Source organism: Octopus bimaculoides, chromosome 1 (assembly GCF_046866305.1).
Source record: "Octopus bimaculoides isolate indiv1 chromosome 1, ASM4686630v1, whole genome shotgun sequence".
Classification (NCBI taxonomy): domain Eukaryota; kingdom Metazoa; phylum Mollusca; class Cephalopoda; order Octopoda; family Octopodidae; genus Octopus; species Octopus bimaculoides.
This window is the reverse complement of record NC_142928.1, coordinates 162,376,304-162,396,729: the sequence shown is the minus strand read 5'-3', so window position 1 is coordinate 162,396,729 and position 20,426 is coordinate 162,376,304. Positions and strand designations below refer to the sequence as shown.

The 20,426-nt window shown below is 33.5% G+C and overlaps 1 protein-coding gene across 5 annotated transcripts in view; it reads right to left on the bottom strand.

Annotated features, from left to right (window-relative positions):
* The window catches only part of LOC106884418 (activating signal cointegrator 1 complex subunit 3), a 491,782-nt gene that overhangs the window by 150,218 nt on the left and 321,138 nt on the right, over nt 1-20,426 (bottom strand). For all 5 annotated transcript variants that reach the window (XM_052972249.2, XM_014935791.3, XM_014935790.3 and 2 more), the window contains one exon: nt 14,611-14,748. In XM_052972249.2, coding sequence (XP_052828209.1) covers nt 14,611-14,748 — 138 coding nt within the window. The remainder of the gene's footprint in view (nt 1-14,610; nt 14,749-20,426) is intronic.

The window sequence follows — 20,426 nt, the reverse complement described above, 5'->3', positions numbered from 1 at the left end:
CTGCGGTCAATAGCTGGTAAGAGAGGGTTGCTGTTGGAAGGTCATATATGTGGCAGTAGGATTTGGTACTTTTCCACACCTCTGGAAAGAGTCAGAAGTGGTTGTCAGAGATGTTCTATAACTTCACCAGCCCCAATTTCTGATCCCTTATTTCCTCTGATTGTAATTCTATGGATTACTATGAGTGAGGCATGGTTGAGAAAGACACCAACTGCTCTGTCTGCAACACCAAGGCTGAGCTAGCAGCCAAGATCAAGGAGGTGTCCAAAGATCATTCTAGGGATACAGTGAAGAACACACGCTCCAGGTTCTGGAGCTATTTTGTGGCCTGGTTGTCATGTGCCAATATCAGAAATTGACAATAATAATAATAATAAAGCTGCTACTTTAAGAAAACTGTTACCCAACCATAATCTCATATTTGATATTTTTTGATTATTTTAAAAATACTTTTATTTTTAGATGGTACATTGTGTTTTCTTTTCCTTTTATGCTGTCAAATTTAGCCCAAATACTCTGTAATTTTCATTGAAGATGTGATTTTAGATCACTATTAAACAGTAAGTTTGTATCACAACCAGGAGCCTCATGTAGGTAGGTATTAAATGGGTTAAGAGAATCTTAAAGCTAGAACAGAAGATACTAGATAGATTGGATTGATATTAATTTATTCCCATTTGGAAAATTACAATCTTACCAATTTGAAGAGGCCAGAGAACTGTAATTTACCTGGTGCATCACTAAAGGAGCAAAGGTAATCAGACTTGCTGTTTCATAGAACTCAGTCTTTATTTGACACAAATGGTCTTCCTTACAACACAATTCTAGGTTTCATTTTCACAAATAATTTGAACTTTTATCACAATGTTGATATGGCTTATACAATCTTCTCAAAACTGTAGCATTAAAATAGTTTGAAGAAACATAGAAACTGACACTGGACACTTTATAATTCTATTCAATTTCTGGTATCTTCTACTTTGTGTGTGGAATTTGGTAGATTGAACTGTGAAGCCCATTTCATAGAGGTGTGTGTGTATGTGTTTGTCTTTCACAGATGTATACACACAAACAATACACACACTGGTGAGAAAATTGTAAAACTGATGCTGGACAAGTCCCTTGATATATTTATTCTGCACTGAATTACAGACACTCATTCGTTGCTTTTGTATAGTGATTGATGCAGTGGAAACATACAATGACTACCACTATTATCCACAAATTGTGATATAAAATATATAAATAAACTAAAGCAATGCTTCAAGAATTAAAACTAAAATCATAAAAGAGATTTAATAAAATTTAAAATAATTTTTTTTGCTATACAAAGAAAATAGCCTTATCCCATTACAGAATTAGTTCAGCGTATAAAATAGAGACCTTACTGTCAGTAAAACTATACAATGTCTTGTGATGCAGTTATGAATGCATAACTTTTTCTGACCCACAAATGCACTGTCTCCTCTATTTATCAATTTCATTGCTACTCCAATGACCTCTGATACTCTGAATTAGTTGTATACAACCAAATCCACTAATAACACCTAGTTACATATGATGCAATTTTTTTTTCTTCTCTACCAAGTCACTCTTACTGAATCTCTTCCCTCAGACATGTTGCTAAATGCTTTGTCCAACCAATTTTTTCTTGCTTGAGTGTTAACCCTATGAGATCTTCTCTCCAACTCCACGTTTTCCTTGCAACTGTTGTTGGCAGAGGAAAACTCTGAAAGGCTTTGAATACAGGAAAGAGAGTAGATAGCACAATTTACAAACCTTTGATTACTTCTTAAATCAGGAAAGTCGTGGAAGAATTTATCAGAGAAAATTTGATAACATTCTTTGTAATGGATTAACTGCTAAGTAGTGGTATGGTTTCTTTGTAAAGTGAAGCTATGTAAAGGCAGCTCTAATAGCATTTAAACTGGATGTTGAAGTAAACTCTCACTCATTCATGTATGGAACTGTGTATCCACAGATGTATATACATCATCATTAATTCTTTGACATCTGTTTCTCTGTAATGAAATGGATAGCATAGGCCTACATTATAATATATTCGCATATGTTATGGTCTTGCATCAGTCCATATCACAAGCTCAGAACTTTGAGATTTTGATCTGAATAAATTCTGCCTTAATGTCCAGTCACTTCACCTACTCACTGGTTTCTAAACTATCAAGTAGGAAAACATTATACACTTGCTCAAAGGACACTTTATATAGGACAACTTCAATATCAGTATATGAGAGAGAGAGAGAGAGAGAGAGAGAGGGGGGGAGAGAGAGAGAGAGAGACAGAGAGAGAGATGCAAAGAGCAAGGCATATACATGTGATGGTAGTCTCTTGTAGTCTGAGAAAGACAGTTCAGCAATTTCTTGCTGAACAACCTGCACAAATGATTCATTTATGGTGATCAAATGTTTGTGCTATCCATTAGATCACTCCCTCCACCAGATGAATGTTGCCTGAACAAGTGTATGGTGTAGCACATGCCAAGTGTTGAAGTTTATTGCAGAGCATTGTGAGATGGAGTGTTTTGCTTAAGAACACAACACACCACTTGGCCCAGGAACTGAAATCACAACCTTGCAATTGTGAATGCAACACCTAACCACTAGGCCATACACCCTCTCTCTCTCTCTCTCTCTCTCTCACACACACACACATACATACACACAGATATATACCAGTGGTAAAGAGTGATTTGGAAACCGGGGCATACAGTTCATGATGCAGGCCAATCACCAAGGCAGAAAGTGGGGCAATAGAGCCTTACTCACCCTCTCACCAAAAACTATTTGCCCCCTCTCCCATATTCACCTCCATCTGTGAATGGGATATGAACTAATTTTAATGTGAGAAAATTAACCTCTACCAACAGGCATGCTTCAGGCTTGATACCTCTCTCCACTGGCCTTGATGCCTCCCATCCCATTAGCAACACCCTGGTGATGGGTCTGCCATGATGACTGTTATTGGTTACGAGAGAAAATAATAAAACCTACAAATAATGAGCTATTTAAACTTTATTTGTAAATCAGTTCAATTCTTTGTTTCCTTTTGGCAAATTCATCAATCACATTGGTATAAAATGTACCAGCACCATGCTCTGCACTCATCTTCTTCAAAGGATAGAAGTGAAGACCAAATTACTTAATATCTCTTCACTTTGAGAACACCTCAAATAAATATTTACTTGCTTTAATGAAGAAAGTAATTTCAAACAGGAGTGTTTTAAATCTTTGCTCAATGTAAACAATAACTTCATACAAAATGTTGTTAAACAAAGTTCTTAAAACAGTTTGATGTTGACCACACTTCTCTGGTTTTTTCAGCAACACCATACAGAACCCAGCAGCAAAATTCTTCAAACTTGTTGTTCTTGATATAGTAGTGAGCCCTAGGGTTTGAACTCTTTTCATTAAATTATCAGTTCTCTATCATGAATGAGCCATAATTGGGGCATGCAGTCTTAACCTAAACACCCCTTCTTTTGAACCAACTGGCTTGCAGGAGATCAGACTACCAGTTAGAATATCATCTCAAGTGTCCTTGAGGTTCACACCATTTTCTCCAGTTAAGCAATTTAATGCTACAGATCAACCAGAGCTTTCATGGCATTCAAAGAGAATACAACTTGGCTCTCACCAAGCAAATCAAGGACAAAGCTTCAATAAGATTCAGTAATCTCACATCTTGAAGATAACTGATGGTTGAGCAATCACAGTTAAGTTGATCCCTGTATCCTAGTGAGGATTTGATACTTTATGTATATATTCATATTCAGCCTTCCTTTAAATAAATCTAATGTTAAATATTCATGAGTTCTGCTTCTGCTAGTAATATATGCAGTCAGCTTAATCTCACACCACAATTAATACAACTATAACACCTATCACAATAATATCAGCCAATTGTTTTTCTAAGTTCTTAACCTCACAAATACAGCTTGAAATATCAAGCAAACTTTTTTGAAGAATCAAAAACAGAATCTCTTGAGCCACTCAATATGGTTTCAAAGAAAAATTTTAAACTGAAAATCTAGGACTGCAATAAATCCCCTTGCTTGTGGTAATTCTGAGGTGCACCAATCCTCTGGATTTTCTGATATGGTTGAAAATACCAAGAAAACAGTAATTTTATTGGACAAAATGGATACTTAACATTCTCAAATGCTTGAGGTTGATTGCGAGGCTACCAAATTAAGTGAATGTGCATAACAATATACAAATAAGACATTTACACCAAAAGTCTCCTTTATTCTTACTTGCACCCCATTCAAATGCCCAACCATCATACTTGCTCCATCATAAGTTTGTGTGATGAAATGTTGGCCACAGTTGAACTCATTAACAAATGTTTGAATTTCTGTTAACGCAGTTTTTCTGTCTTCACTGACATCAACATATCCCCAAAACTTTTCTTAAGGCTTTTCTTTCTCATCAACAAACTGCAAAACCTTTAATCTTGAGATTTCATTCAATGTTCTGTTGTCTCATTACACATAACAGCAACAAATACTGTTTTTTTTCGATCTTTGCTTAAATTTTACCTTCACTTGTAACAGGTATACAATTGAATGATCTTGTTTTGAAAGTCCAGAAAATGTGCAGTTGGCATTTTTCTTCATGAAGTCTAAATGCAATCTTAAACAATCATTGTATCCTGCTACAGCTTCACATACTCAGAAAATTACTCTTATTGTTTGATTCTTCCATTTCATCGTGTCCTCCAAATGGTAAATCTTGATAGGCTAAAATTTCAATACAAGGAATTTCCATTTCAAGCTTTGGATTCTCTTTTCTGAGAATGATAATATTATTTTCTGTGAAACTTCTTGTAGCAGAGGTTGGGAAAATAGAGAGGAAACTGAGCTAATTGACTCTTTTCTCATCCTGGGGTTGAATAACAACACAAAAAATGTTATTGTGTTATAATCTTTGTAAATGAATCAAAGGCTTTTGTTGGCCTGGGGCTATAGTAAATGACACCTTTTACTCACTGTCTGAGATGCTTTCGTCACATGAAACTAATAGTAGCACATAAAAACATATATTCTATCCGTTAAATAATATTTATCTCTCACCAGATGGGTTACTTTTTTTGTTGATCATACCATCATGAAACAGTATACTATATACATATATATATACACACATAATTACAAGGGAGTGCTGAAAAGTTCCTGGCTTTGGGTAAAAGAAAAAACAGGGGGATCAGTTGATTATGATTTTATTTAGCATATTCCCCTCTCAGATTCACACACATATTGCAGCAGTCTTTCAACCAGGCCTTTTGTGATACCTCAAAGCCAGGAACTTTTCATTACCCCTTGTGTGTGTATATGTATGTGTGTGTGTGTGTGTGTGTGTGTGTGTGTGTGTGTGTGTGTGTGTGTGTGTGTGTATATATATATATATATATATATATGATGGGCTTCTTATAGTTTTTTTTGTTTCTTTTTACCAAATCGACTCACAAGGCTTTGTTTAGTCCAGCACTATACTAGAAAACACTTGCCCAATTACACTGCATTGTAATTGAATGTGAAGTCATGTAGTTGGTAAGCAAACTTCTCAACTACGCAACACAACTTATGCCATGCTGCACTTCTACACACACACATACACACAGTGTTATTAGCTTTAAGAGGGGCATCTAGCCATAGAAACCATGCCAAAACAGACATGGAGCCCGGAAGCTTTTCAGTTGGCTAACTCTTATTAAACTGACCAACCCATGCCAGCATGAGAAACAGACATTAAATATGATGATCATGATGATATATATATGGATGGATGGATGGACAGCCAGCCAGACAGACTGATAGATAGATAGATAGATAGATAGATAGATAGATAGATAAATAGATAGATAGAATGAAAATAAACATTGAAGATATTTATGGCTAATAAACATACACAAACACACACATATATAAACATACATACATAAACACACACACACACAAACATGCACACAAACACATACACATAGAGAGCCACTATCAATAGCTCAATTTCATCTCTACCCACTTCCTGATCAAGCTGCTGTGCAAACTCTATGATTTTTCCAAGAATGCCACTTGCAACACTGTCTGAATGAAAGCCTTTGAATGTATTCACATATATATATTTTTACTCTTTGAAGTACATTTGAAAGTATTTCAACACATGTTTTCAGATACTGCTGATGGATTCTTTTGTGACTTACTCCCAGGCTTTATCAACGTTCCTAATTGCATTCAAAATATCGTACCTTTTCTGAAAATCACAGAGCGAGGTGCCATAGCATCAAACAATCTGGCAAAGATTATTTGCTGATAATATGCTTTGAAATGTATGCAACCACTTTGATTCGTGGGCTGGATTAGTGGGTTGTTTAAGGGCTTGAAATGCTCGAGAATGTTAGGATTTTAAATTACTGAGATATAGTGGATGACAAGTATAATCTAAATTAATAAACATTTTTAATGCAGTTTTCTTCTTTACCTAGTGAACAAACCAGAAAAGAAGGGGCTTTTGAACTGAGAAAGTCAAGTCTGTGTTCTGTAGGCAGAATTTTAGAAAGAGAAAGGTGTGCAAAAAGAACTGAAATAGTAGAGGAAAGGGTGATTTAACTCAAAATAGAAGGATCAACAGAGAATCTTACCCCTCACACTATGGAAACATTTCTCATGGCACTGGCAGACAAAATGGAAAAGGCATTGCCCCAGAGGATAACAAGAGAGGTGGGAATCGATCTTGAAAGATTTGTTAAGTTATCCACACTTTCTTGTTGTGGCAGTAGATAATGGGTACCATATGCTTGCTAGCATTCTCAAAAGCATGCAAGTTTTCACAATAATTGACAAGATAGGGTCCTAGTTAAAACTTTCAAGTAAGAGACTCACAGGATCCTTAAATGTCTTGGCATTAATTTTACTACATGACAAAATAAATATACACTTCCAATATAAACCAGTTTCTTCAATGTAAAATATTCTTCTGGCAAGTATTTCACACTAACAGTATTGTTTTACAGTACTGCTCTAAATGCAGCAGTACCTTCATCAGAACTTATTTTGTCACATACTTTTTATATTGTAAATATTATGAAGCTTTTCTAAATGCTAAAATCCTCCACAACCCACTACAAAAGCTTGTGCGTTAATAAGATAATAGTTACATTCTTTCAATGTTTCAAATGAGTTCTTTGATTTAGCTTCGTCGTCGTCGTCGTCATCATCATCATATTTATGTTAACTTTTTAATGCAAGCTTGTGTTGGATGGAATTTATTGAGGCAGATTTTGGATCAGTCTATGGCTGGGTATCCTCCTTGTTCCCAAGCAAGATGACACTACCCCATGGCTAGACATGTCTTCATGTAATATTGGAAATGAATGAAAACTCTTTGTATGACAGTGACAGTCATTTACTCCTAGGCTTACCACTCAATATCAAGTCAAGGACACACAAACACACACATGACAGGCTTCTTCTACCAAAATTCACTCACAAAGCCTTGGTCAGCCTGGAACTGAAGTAGAAGACACATGCCCAAGGTGCCATATAGTGGGATTGAAACAAAACCCATGAGGTCGGGAAACAAACTTCTTAATGACGCAACTGTTCCTGCACATACATATTTAAAATACCAAATGGTATTCTTTTTTGAATTCAGTTCAACAATCTATGTGACCAAATATGTTTCTATATCTTCCATTTTCCCTACATCTGTTGATTATTGCAGATTTAATGAATTCATACGCCCTCACCTAATCACAATTGTAGTGCTTATCCTTTGAGATAGTAGAAATTGTTGATTGGGAGTAAGACAAATTATGTACAATGACTGAAACAAATTTTCATCCTTCATGCTGTTCCCAAATCAATTGCTTTTCTTCTTTTCCCTATCAACAGGAGACTTACTCACTTTTATACTTGTTTAGCTTCACTAATGCACAACAGGGATTAATGCACAACACATACAAAATTAACTGAGAAGCAAAATAAAAACATTTAGTAATGTGGGGAAATGAGAGTGAGAAAATATGTGATGCCAGCAGCATTCCCCTGTGTATGAAAGGTATTGCACTGTACAGCTTATACTCATCTCTATTGAAGTGTATCATAAGATCAGAAAATTGTAACTTGAAAGCTGATAAGTCAGAAAATACTTGTATCAAAGCACACACACACACACATGTGCACATATGTGTGAGTGTGTGTGTGCGCGCGCACGCGTGCACCTAATTATCTATCTATCTCTAGATATATGCATGCACACACATATGCAATGTATGCTTGTTTTTCATTGGGTGTTATTTTTCCATTGCAAAGGAAAGAAGACTTGTGGGATTGTTTTTCATTCTTGAAGTAAAATTAATAAATACCAATATATTTCCTTTTTCTGTAATTATTTTTAATATCTAATTTAATTCTAGCTTCAGCATTTAATTTCTTGATATATTAAAATTAAAAGCTAAAATTAGCTTAAATGCTGAAGCTAAAATTCAATTAAATATTAAAAATAATTATAGAAAAACAAATATAATGGTATATAATTATTTTACTTAATAACAAAAAAAAAACAAAAAAACATTCCCTCAAGACTTCTTTCCTTTGTAAAGAAGACCAGTTAATAGAATATGAGTTTTCATTATGAAATAAAAATTCCAAGTCATAGAATCAGTGAGGCCTCTCAGTAAATGCAAAGTGCAAAGTGACTGCTGTGAGATGTCCTTTGAAGACAATAGCTGTAAGCAATACACATATATATTGTGAACGGTGCCTTTGTGACACCCATTCATGCACAAAATGGCCAAAATCAAAATCTTTGCCTGTACTGCATATAACATCTGGCATACGTATATACATATGAACATGAACAAAACTGTGCAACAAACGGGAATGTGAAACTCTGAGTAACAGTTTTTGTGATATTTTCGCTGCTTTTTAATAAAGCATATTACTCTACCTCTGGTATTCGGGTACTATTTTTTCCACCTTGTTTCACATTCATGTGCTTACTTTGGTATATATATCATATATATATGTACAAAAATCAAAAATTAGGGAGTGGAGTAGATAAAATCCAAGTTACATATGTTTCATAGGTAGCAGAACCTCAGAAGTAGTAATTGCCCAAATGAGGGGTAATCCACTAGCTACTTGTCGGGCCAAAGATACCTTCATCAAATGAAGCCTACATTGTCAAGGGATCCCATGTTGACTCATAGGAGATTCAATCAAAAATGCACATAATATATATATATATATATATATATATATATATATATATATATATATATAATCGAATTCAAACCAAATTCGACAACTGGCACCCATGCCAACCTTCCTTCATTGGACACTAAACTCTGCTTGCGAAGACCTGTTGGGGCAAGTGAAATCGAAACTGAACCAAATTCGATGACTGGCACCCGTGCCAGTGGAGCACTAACAGCACCATCCGACCAAGATCACTGCCAGAGCAGCTGTCTGGCTTCCATGCCGGTGGCACATAAAAAGCACCATTTGAGCATGATCGTTACCAGCGTTGCCTTACTGGCACATGATCAAAACATTTGAGTGAAGTCTTTGCCAGTGCTGCTGGACTGACTCCTGTGCAGGTGGCATGTAAAAAACACTACTTTGAGCGTGGCCATTGCCAGTACAGCCAGACTGGACCTCGTGCTGGTGGCACGTAAAACACCCACTACACTCTTGGAGCGGTTGGTGTTAGGAAGGACATCCAGCTGTAGAAACTCTGCCAGATCAGATTGGAGCCTGGTGCAGCCATCCGGTTCGCCAGTCCTCAGTCAAATCGTCCAACCCATGCTAGCATGGAAAGCAGACGTTAAACGATGATGATGGTGATGATATATATATATATATATATTGGAAGGTTTGGAGGTGATGTACAGAAATTATATTATAGAAAAAAATTAAGGTACTCAGAAATCTGGATGTTTGTACATTTACAGATTTTTATTAATGTCACATGTTTTATAAATTAAATAAAGCGCTTTTCACCTAATCGTGTAGGATTTTCAAATTGTTTTGAGTTCAGAGAGAGGTAGAGACTTTGTAATTGTGTATGTGTTTGTGTGTATGTCCATTTTTTCCTCTCACACATATATACACAAACATGACAAGTTTCTTTCAGTTTAATGTACCAAATTCATTCACATGAGCTATAGTAGAAGACATTTGCCCAAAATGCTATGTAGTGTGACTAAACCTGAAACTAAAGTTGGGAAGTGAACTTCTTGGAAATGCAGTCATGTCTTAAAAGCATTGGCTTTTCCTGATATAATGATGAGATCTATAAGAAAAGGTAAGTTTAGTCAGCTTTAACATAACTGCCTTATAAAATGCACTGAAAAAGTTTAAAAAATTCTAAATGTAAAAAAAAAAAAAAAAAAAAAATTGTGGCCTTTGAAATTTATTGTTATTGTTGATTACTTAAACTCCTATTTTATGGCTTGATAAGGGATTAAACAATGACGGTGACAACAACAAAGAAACCAGTAAATGAGTACAAAATCAAAAGAATCAGCACACAAAAATTATCAACAAATAACCTAACCTGAATTGGAAACTGATTCCAAAATACATAAAAAAAAAAAAGCCATTATCTCAATAAATTGAATCAACATTTTAAATTCACAGACTGAAAAAAACATTTTAAACTTCATCCAGTATTTTGTAAATTTAAAAAAGGACATAATGTGCACCCCTGCTTCTAGATATGAGAGAGAGGGGTAGAGTGAGACAGACAGAAAGAGAAAAAAATTCTCCCATGATTTGACATGTTTCCATGCAAAATTGGAAATGAATGACATCACTTGTTTGTAATCATTATGTGATGTGAAGACAAGGAGACATAAAGACATCCAAAACACACACAATTAGCAAAGCTTTGGTTGACCTGAGGCAAAATTAGAAGATACTTGCCCAAGTTGCTATGCAGATGGACTGAACCTGAAATTTTCTACATATCTTTTTAAAATAACTGAAACAGCTTTCAGAAGCCAAAAGGTGAATTTAGTCAGGTTTATTATAATTGCTTTATGATATACAGAGATGAAGTAGTGAACATCATTCTTGTGATGACTCATATATGTATGTCCTAATATAATCTCTAGTAGGATCTTAATAATCATATAGTGACAGAAATAATAATTTTCACTTAGCTGAGAAAGATTCATTGACAAAATTGAGAATAATATACGAGGGGGGAGGGGGCTGAAAATTTCCTGGCTTTGGGGGTCAAAGAAAATACAGGGGGATCATTTAATTATGATTTTATTCAATATATTCTCCTCTCAGATTTACACACTTATTGCAGCAGTCCTTCAGTTTTTCTAAGCCCTGTATAAGAACTTGGAAGGTTTTGTGATACCCTTAAAGCCAGGAACTTTTCAGCATCTCCTCATAATGTGTACAGTTGCCACCAATGTCAACATGGTTGATTACCCAACTCAATGAATTTTTAGTTGAAGCAATAGCAGAGACATACAGACTAGATATTACACACACACACACACTGATAAACAGAATGTATTTCATCAGATAAAATTCAGGAATATTCATTAAATAATGATTAAGAAGAAAAATATTGATATTTGATGAAAGATGAAAAAATTCAGTGGTATCAATGATTACATATTTGTTGATTTTGAAAAGTAATTAATATAATTGTATGTGAGTGAGTGAGTGAGTGAGTGAATGAGAGAGAGAGAGAGAGAGAGAGAGAGAGAGAGAGTTATATAGAGTGTGATGGAAGGCAGATACAGTGGATGGGTAAGGAAGAAGACAGACAAAAATGGGGTAGGGTATTGATTGATTTTAATAGTGTTGCAAAAACAGAAATAAAAGTGATGGCATATATGAAATGCTATGCTATAAATGGGAAATATGTAATCTGTCTAATAAAAGATAGTTTGTGAAATTGTTTGAATCTTTATCTCAATTTTTCATTTAAAGCACATTGTTTCAGATAGTTGGCATTTCAGTTTTTATTAAATTTCATATCATACACAACCTTAAAAAAAAAAACTACCTGGCAGTAAAAATTTACTTCAAAAATCATTATTTGTGTATAGTTAATTTCTATAAATTTCAAACTAGATGTGTGAAAATGTTATAATTATTTCTCTTTCTCTTTACTTTATGCTAAATTATAGATTTAAAATATAAAATTCATATCTTTATTATGAGAACAGACTCAATGCAAAATCAATTCTGAAAATATAGATATACATGTGTAATCCACCAAAGGTTTCCCTACATCATGTTTTATTACAATACAGTGTTGTTTTTTTACATCTAAAGTCAATAAAGTTAGTCTTGTAGAAGGCTAGATTGCATGGCAGAACATATCAAGGATAAAAAAGAGCTGGACAAAGGCCAACCATCAAACATGTATAAGCAGGAATTAATGATTGTAAAACTTGCAGACACACAATAACTGTGAAGTTAAGGTTGCTTCGCTATTGATCACATGGTCATTAGTTTAAACTTTGCTACAGCCATTTGATTGTACTCTTGGAAAGGCGCATAACATTGCCTCCACTATTTTACGGTTGAAAGGTCAGCAGTATGAAGGGTACTGAATAATATTCAAATATCTTACTTGTGTTAGCACAGAAAGAGATGTAAAACAGAAAAACTAAACAAATTTAAAGACAAAGCTGAACTCAGAGCCAAATATATTCAACATAATTATATAAAATAGATGTTTTGCATTCATTCATGCTTGCATGTGCATGCACAAACACACACACACCTTTGTCTTTGGTTTTATTTTGAGCTCATTTATTTCCTCTGAAACATTTCTTAATTCTGATTAGTCCTTAGACACTACACTCTTTTGCTATTATCAACAAATGATTAATAGAACTGTCATTTCTACTCATATTATAGATTGGATTATTGCAGGCATTGACCAGTACATCGACCAGTGTGGAGAAAACAGATACAAAGCTATTGAAAATAATGCTGTTTAATTAAATTTTCCTTCTGGTTAATATGTTGTTATTAAATTTTCTTTCAAGTTAATGCATTGTTATTTAATTTTCCCTTTGGTTAAAACATTGTTTATGAATATTTAAGTATGGAAGATTCCTTTCATATTTAGTTTCCTCTTCTTTCAATCATAAGAGCTTATAACTGTAGGATATAGAATTTTGTTAAACATATATAGACAGATCCACAGATAAACTCGTCAAGTGGCTGTGCAAAGTAATTAATAACATTCCATTAAGTTAAACTAAGTGAAACTTTTCAAGATTAGTTAGAGCATTTTATCACACATTTGAATGTTCTAATAAGTATAATTAAGAATGCTGTTGTTTATTGCTCTAAATCCTAAAGTAGCATTAACGCATTAATGTGTTGAGCAGTTGCTGCTTAAGATTTAGAGTTGCTTCTTTTGATATACATAATTGTTCCAGCTGTCAAAAGATGCTCCAAGCTAGACATTGCCTGTACATGAGGTTAGTTTCAGTTTATAATATCTGGAAACTAAGGCACTTAAAGCATTGTATAATCCTGCCATTTTGATAATGCAAATTAATTTTCATTATCCTGACATTAATGCATTTTGTTTCTTAAAATTGACTTTGAGACCCACCCTCAATGTGTCAGATTGAGAGACTGTCACATGGTGAAAAGATGATGATGGTGTGTCATCTATGAGGTCAAAGTCATCCATGAAATCCAGATCAGGAGGCATAAATAAATATGCATAATAATAGTTACAATACAATGTTATTGAACACTTTTGCTCAATATATAGTCTAACATTGTAACAAATGAGAAAAGTGTTAATTTATCTCTTTGGGAAGCTATTACTTAGCTACCTGATACACTCACATAGTACATGCTGTTGTTATAGATATTCTCGATGGTTGCCACGATTTCTGGTGGGTATTTTGTAGTGGCAATGTGTAAGCCAAAGAAATGATTTTTTGGCATGTGGAGTTCAAGTATTGTCAAAGCACACAAATGTCACTGACAGAGCCCCTATGATTCTTCTTGGAAGAAAATCTGTTTTGCATACACTCTTCTTCTTCTGAAGTTATTGTGGAAAGTCTATCACAAAATCTTAAGTAATTTCGACTTTCCAATAGTCTTGACACAAGCACTTACAGAGGAATGAAGAAAAATAGATACAATGCACATGTTAAATATTTCATATTTAAATAAATATGTAATCCATATACTAGAGTTACTAATAACCCAGTGATAAAGTATTATTTCAGCTTGAAGATCTCCTTTATCCAACCCTTAATACAAAGGAGCTAATGTAAATATATTCATATATGTAACTGAAACACAGCCAGCCATTCATCCTAACACCTATTATACTCTTCCTAAGAAAATCATGTATTACATCTACCTGTTAGAGAGAGAGAGAGGAAGGGGAGGTTCTTTGATAGATGAAACTAACATGTGTGCTTTGAATAACCTGTCAGTTAATAAAAAAGTTATGCCCATTTTTGCATTACTTTTGGTACAACCTTCGTGAAAGAAATTTTCTACATATCTTTTTAAAATAACTGAAACAAGAGAAAGTATAACCAGTCTGGTTGATTGATAATAAAGATGTCACTTACTTGAATTTTTTGATTGACAAATAATTCTTCAACAATTTTTCGATCTTTCTCTTGTAAGCCAGCATGATGAAGACCACAACCGAATGCCAGAGTTAGTTTCAAGTTGACATCATGGACACCAAGCAAGATATTATCCATCTAAAAAAAAAAAAATGTTGAAATATAAGTATAATGCTTGATATACAAATGACATCTTTAAGATCAATAACAATAAAGCAAATCATATCAATCACTTCTTTTTTTCTCTTCCTCTTGAAATGGTTTATTTACTGCAATGTTGAGACTGGGGTATTTTGTAACCAATTGAATATTGCAGCTGGATATTGATATCTTAAAAATTGATCAGGATCATATATGTTTAACGAACTGTTTTCTTAGGTTTGATATTTTTCAGCTTTTCATTTAGCAGTATGTTCATAAAGAATAGGTTTCAAATTTTTGGTCTGAAACAACAAAACAATAGTTGATAAGTTCCATTAATATAAGAAGAGACATGGTTTTGTGGTTAGCCTGTTTGCATCATAGTTGTTAGGTTTGATTTCCAAACTGGAGCGTGCATTGTGTTCATAGCCAAAGCATTTCATATCATGTTACTCCAATCCACTTAACTGAAAATGAGACAAGTCTGCTGCAGAGTGGTGCCCCACAGAATATTAGCCCCCAAATGTTTGCAAATGCAAGCTGCCAATGGTCCTTGATGGCTACAGCATGGTTAATATTACAAACACCAATATGAGAGAGAAAAGAAAAACAGGTCTACCTAAGGGAGTTGAACTACCAATTTACTAAGTGACAAGCTGCTTACAGAGCATTTCTAAATTTCTCTCTCTCAAATTGGATACTTAAACCAATTTTTTCATACTGTTTTTATCTCTCTCTGTATAATTAGTGAATTAATTAGCATAGCAGAACATGTTACACTCCATACACAAATACTGAGTATTATTTAACTAAGACACACAAAGTAGTATTTAATAAAATATATTTGGGCAAAGTCATATCTAACATGTCTGAGTAGGCTTGGATATGGGAAAGCCATTCACTGCAGAAATAGTTTGGGGAGAAAAGTTTCCTCCAAGATAACATGTAAAAACACACAGGGCAATAAATGACATCATTAGATTGAAGGATACATGTATTTCTGCATTGTTTGCATCAATCAGCTACATGTTAAATATAACGTTACATGAATATATCTTATTCAATGCTACTTTATGTAACTTTAGTTGATTAATTCTGATATGACCAAATGTACTGTTTTCTGTTCTAATATAAGAATGATTAGTTGTTTTCAGACTATGAAAGGCAAATGTAGTATTCAAAGCTGATGACATAATGCAGAAATAAATGTCCTGTGTCATTTACAACCCACTGTGAGAAATTTCTTCTGAGATTATTTCTGCAGTGAAAGGCCTTCCCATGTCTGAGCGCACTTGAATGTGTTAAATATGGCCTTATATGAATATACTGTATATTATATACATTAATGCTCACTATAGCAATGTCTCTCAGCTTGATACAATGTTTATTATGAGAAATAGCCCCATAAATCAAATTATGAAAGAATGATTTTTAATGTAAAGAGCACATAAATCAATTTTTTATATTTTTTTAACTAAGATAATTAGTCAATTACAGGACAGGGTTAGTGTAACAAGTAACAGAGTTGTTGAGCATTAAGCGATAGATATGTGGTTTCAGTCCAGCCACTGGGTCAGTTCCTTTAGTGTTTCTAATATCTGATATCACTTCCTATTGAAAATCTTAGAAGATAATTCATTCACAATCTGTAACTATTGATATTTTATTAATATAGTAGCATTAGTAAATATCTAGCATTATCAGGAACAACATTTCAAAGAGCTTTGTCAGTTATAAACTACTAAGTCAATTGCTTAGTACTCAAAAAGTAGGAGAAAAATAGAACAGTAATTTCACTGAAGAAAACAGAATGAATAAGTTCAACATTATATTGTTGATTGGTTTTAGGTCAGCTAAAATTAAAGATGTTGAGTAATGTTCTCTCCACCACCATCACATGTATATCTAACTTTCCAATTTTACCTAGCTATTCACTACTAAAAGCTTCTTAATATATTGCAATATAAAATACCTGTTTATTCTAACAAATTAAGACTTTTACAAATTCAAATATTTCTAAAGATATAGAAAATTAAATGATTTATGCAATAAAGAACTAAATTTAAAATATTGTTTGCCAAGTAAAACTGCTTCCAAGTATCAAAACAATAGAAGCTAATACTAGTAAAGTTGTTTTTCTTAACTATGTTTCAGCTGAGATATAGAGAGTGACATAACATAACAATAATGTTCTAAAAATTTCTTTATGAAATAGTGAAATAAATATTTTATGGATTGATGTAATCCTCCAAAAGATAAACTGATTAGATCTAAGCATGTGTTAGAATATGTTCAAGAAGACTTTTAAAAGACATGAAGAAATTAGAAAGCAGTGAATAGAAATAAACACATCACTGACAGAAACTTACAAGATTTTCTTTTTAGAACACAATTGATAGGGAAAAGTTGATACGAGTTATGATTCATCAAAAATGTTTTCTTTTTTATGACTGGACATTAAAAGCATTAATGATAATCCTTTCTACTATAGGCACATGGTCTGAATGTTTTGGGGGGGAAAGCGACAAGTTGGTTATTATTATCATTATTATTTAAAAAAATAATAATAAAAACATTCAGACAAATACATAACAAAAACACCAGGACTAACAAGTATATATAACATACAAAAGTAGCACTACTAGGTACCACACACATCCTGTGTAAAACACTTTCAATACATTAAGAATAAGAGCATCACAACAAACCACAGCACATACCGAAGGCACACAAAGCTACACTCAGTAGTGCAGTGAAAGCACATGATAAAAATAAGACCACTGAATAATAATAATAATGGCTTCCAATTTTCACACAGGACCAGAAATTTTAGGAGGCTATATTTTATCGACCCTGAAAGGATCAAAGACAAGGTTGACTTCAATGGAATTTGAATTCAAAGTATAAATCCAAGAAAAATGTCACTAAGCATTCTGTCTGATGTGCTAATGATTTGGCAAGCTGGCTGCCTCAGTAGTAGTAGTAGTAGTAGTAGGAGGAGGAGGAGGAGGAGGAGGAGTAGTAGTAGTAGTAGTAATAATAATAATAATAATAATAATAATAATAATAATAATAATAACAACAACAATAATAATAATAGTCCTTTCTATTATAGGCACACGGCTTGAAAATTTAGGGGAGGAGATTAGTTGATTTCATCAACTCCAGTGCTTGACTGATACTTTTATCAACCATAAAGGACAAAAGGCAAAGTCAACTTCAGCAGAATTTGAACTCAAAACACAGAGCCAGAGGAAATGCTGCTATTTTGTCTGATGTGCTAATGATTCTGCCAGCTCATTGTCTTAACAACAACAACAACAACAACAGCAACAGCAACAACAACAACAACAACAATATAAGATCTTGTGGGATTTTACAAGCCAGTGTGATTCTGTGATTGATGCTCAGAGACCAGACATTGTTGTAGTTGATAAAATGATGAAGGAAACCGAGAACATAGACATTACCATACCTCGGAATGTATGAGCTGACGATAAAGAAGTGGAAAAGATTGAAAGGTACAATCTACTAAAAGATGAGCTTTCATGAATATGGGCAATAAAGAAAGAAGCTGCTATTCCAGTAGTTGTAGGAACAGTGGGAGCATTAACAACCAGGTTTGAGAAATTTGTAGGAGAAATTGTGATTGACATGAGGGTAGGACATGCTCAGAAAACTGCTTTAGCAAGAATTTTGAGATTGGTACTCGGATGTGAAGTATCATGGAAGAAGACCTTGTGAGACCTTTGACAACAAGTTGTTCTCTGATCTTACAGAAATAGAGAGCTCAGAGAAGTGAAATGATGACAACACCACCACCACCAATAATAATAATGGTTTAACATTTTGGAACAAGGCCAGCAATTTTGGGGCAGGAGTAAGTTGATTAAATTGACCCCAGTGTTCTATTGGTACTTATTTTATGGACCCCGAAAGGATAAAAGACAAAGTCCACTTTGGCAGAATTTGAACTCAAAATGTAAAGATAGATGAAATGCTGCTAAGTATTTTGCCCAGCGTGCTAACAATTCTGCCAGTTGCTGCCTTAGATAATAATAATAATAATAATAATAATAATAATAATAATAATAATAATAATAATAGGGCACTGTACACATCCTACGCAAAACACTTTCAATACAGTAACCATAAGAGCATCACAGCAAACCACAGCACATACCCAAGGCACACAGAGCTGTGCTCGGTAGTGAAGTGAAAGCACACTATAAAAATAAAACTACTGAACAATAATAATAATAATAATAATAATAATAATAATAATAATAATAATCTTTTCTACAATAGGCACAAGACCTGAAATTTTGGGGTATTGGTACAATATTCAAAATAATCTTTTCTATAATAGGCACAAGACCTGAAATTTTGGGGGATTGTCACAATATTCAAAATAAACTTTTCTAAAATGGGCACAAAGCCTGAAATATTGGGGGGATTGGCACAATATTCAAAATAATAATAATAATAATTCTTTCTAATGTAAGCACAAAGTCTGAAGTTTTGTACGATGAGGTAAGATGGTTACCTTGACTCCAGTGCCCGACTGGTATTTTATCAATCCCGAAAAGATAAAAGACAAAGGCAATCTCTGCAGAACAATAATTTAAAAAAACAGGAAGAATTTCCAAGTTTAAAAACTGCTTTGAATGACTGAAATAAACAGGAAGCTATTTTTCAGAAATATATATAGAGTATATCTAGTGCCAATTTCATAGCAACAACCAGAAAAAAAAAGAAAAAAAAAAGAAAGGAAAACAAAATCATATACGATTAATTTAAGTCATTTAAGTTAGACTTTCAAAATTAAATCTGATCAAGACTTAAGGCTATCTAGTAGTTTCTATTCATAGGCATCCACAACAATAATTTCAAAGGCTAAACAGCAAAATGAGAATACTACAATCAATCTGAATTTCAAATTCATCTGCTGACCAGTTAGGCAGCACAACTGGTGTCATTACATTCTATCAGTGATCATATCTGTAATTCTTTTAATAGAATCTAAAGCATTTCGAAATTATTTATCTTTCAAATTTCCTGAAGAGATCTATTTATGTCTTATTGATTTATTGGTAATCCTGATTTATTAGCTATCTGTTATGGCACACACACACACACACAAACATATACACAGATTAATATTTGTCTTTTATTTCATCTACTGTTTGATGTAGACCTTTTTGACCCAATGCATCATTTTAGAAATGAACTATAGTATATGAAGTTTACAATGTACTAGACTGAATGTGAAGTGCCATTAAATATTGAATAGAAATACCTATATTATTAATGTTATTGACAAATATATATATATGTGTGTGTGTGTGTGCGTGCGCTTGTATATATATATATATATATATATATATATATATATATATATATATATAGCAATAGCTGAGAGGAATTTTTAAATAGCTAATAATCTAAAAATGTGTTAGGAAAAATAATAAGAAAAATCTATCTCAAAAAACACAACAAAAAATATCTTTCAGTTGCTATAGAAACTACAATGGATTCAGGCGAAAAAATTTATCAAAATGAATGGAATATTTTAAATTGATAAAACAATGCTAAAGACAATGGGGTTACATAAAATTTTATATTTTGTAAAAAAACCCATTATTCTTTGAAAAGTAACAGACCGTACACATACA